Consider the following 1,329-nt stretch of genomic DNA (forward strand, 5'->3'; position numbering starts at 1 on the left):
CGAGACCAGCCTGGTCTTACAGAGCTAATGCCAGGACAGGCTCCAAAGCCACAGAGAAACCCTGTCTCGAAAAAACCAAAAAAAAAAAAAAAAAAGATAAGATGGCTCAGTGGTTAAGGACACTTGCCACCACGCCTGACCACCTGAATTCGATTCCCTGAAGCCACATGATGGAAGGACAGGACCCAGGGGCTTCTTAACAAACCAGGCTTAGGTCGGACTAGTCACATTTCAGGTGTTCATTCAGCTCGTGTAACTGCCACTTAGGGCGGAGGTGAGCAGAATAAAAAAATATGAAAATGGGCGGGCCGGGAGGTGGCAGGAGAGGGCTTCTGGGGTACCAGGCCTTGGTCCTTGGGAACTGTACCTTTTTGTTGTAGAAGCCCGAAGAGCTACGGCGGAGGGCCAGCATGGCTGTGTAGCGCAGCGTCTCGCGCACGGTGAGACTGCTCAGGAAGACGTCGCTCTGCAGGAAAGGGGATATCAGAGTCGTCGGAGCCCCAGACGTGAGGGCGATGGGTGGGGCGGGCCGGGGTCGCACCCACCTGCAGGACGTAAGAGAAGCAGTCTTGGAACTGGTCCCTGCGCAACCCACGGCCATTCACAAACACCTCCCCTTCCAGGGTCCCTGTGCGCCTCAGCCTCCCGGAGATGGCGTCCAGCAGGGTAGTTTTCCCTGAGCCTAAGGGCGACAAAAGAAAGCCCTGGAGGAGCCTCCGTCTGAGAATGGGGATACTTCTCCAGACCCTTTATGCCTCTCAATGGAACTCTGGCTGCGCCTCTCCATGGCGCCCTGAGTAAAGCCCCTGAGTGAAGGGGGGCAAGCCTAGTAACAGAGGCCAAACACCACGTGCAAGTGTTTTCTGGATTTGGCAACAAGAAAGTAGCTCTCTTGTCCTTTACTGGAACCCGCGTCTGAAGGTGCTTTGTATTTGTTCCTTATACAAGATGGCTCAGTCAGTAAAAGGATTTGCAGCCAAGCCCAAAGACCTGAGTTCAGTCCTAGAGGTACATGGTGGAAGCAGAGACCAAATTACCAAAACTTGTCCTCTGGCTTCCACACGCATGCCATGGCAAGCATTTGCCTGTACATGTACACACATACATAAATAAATGTGGAGAAAACATTTTGGAGTAAGAAAATACAGGTTCAAAATAATATTAACAAGACGGAGAGTAGTGGTACATGCCTTTAATCACAGCATTCAGGAAGCAGAGGCAGGTGTTTCTCTGTGAGACTGAGGCCAGCCTGGTCTACAGAGTGTGAACTCCAGGACAGAGAAACCCTGTGTCGAAAAACAAAAACAAAAAAGAGGAGGAGGAGAAGAA

General features: G+C 51.7%; 1 protein-coding gene across 1 annotated transcript in view; it reads right to left on the reverse strand.

Annotated features, from left to right (window-relative positions):
* The window catches only part of Abcg5 (ATP binding cassette subfamily G member 5), a 21,462-nt gene that overhangs the window by 15,157 nt on the left and 4,976 nt on the right, over positions 1–1,329 (reverse strand). The window contains exons 3-4 of the mRNA XM_005354685.3: positions 546–682; positions 368–466 (exon numbers count right to left, since the gene is read on the reverse strand). Coding sequence (XP_005354742.1) covers positions 368–466; positions 546–682 — 236 coding nt within the window. The remainder of the gene's footprint in view (positions 1–367; positions 467–545; positions 683–1,329) is intronic.

Source organism: Microtus ochrogaster, chromosome 16, assembly GCF_000317375.1.
Source record: "Microtus ochrogaster isolate Prairie Vole_2 chromosome 16, MicOch1.0, whole genome shotgun sequence".
In the NCBI taxonomy this organism is placed as follows: Eukaryota; Metazoa; Chordata; class Mammalia; order Rodentia; family Cricetidae; genus Microtus; species Microtus ochrogaster.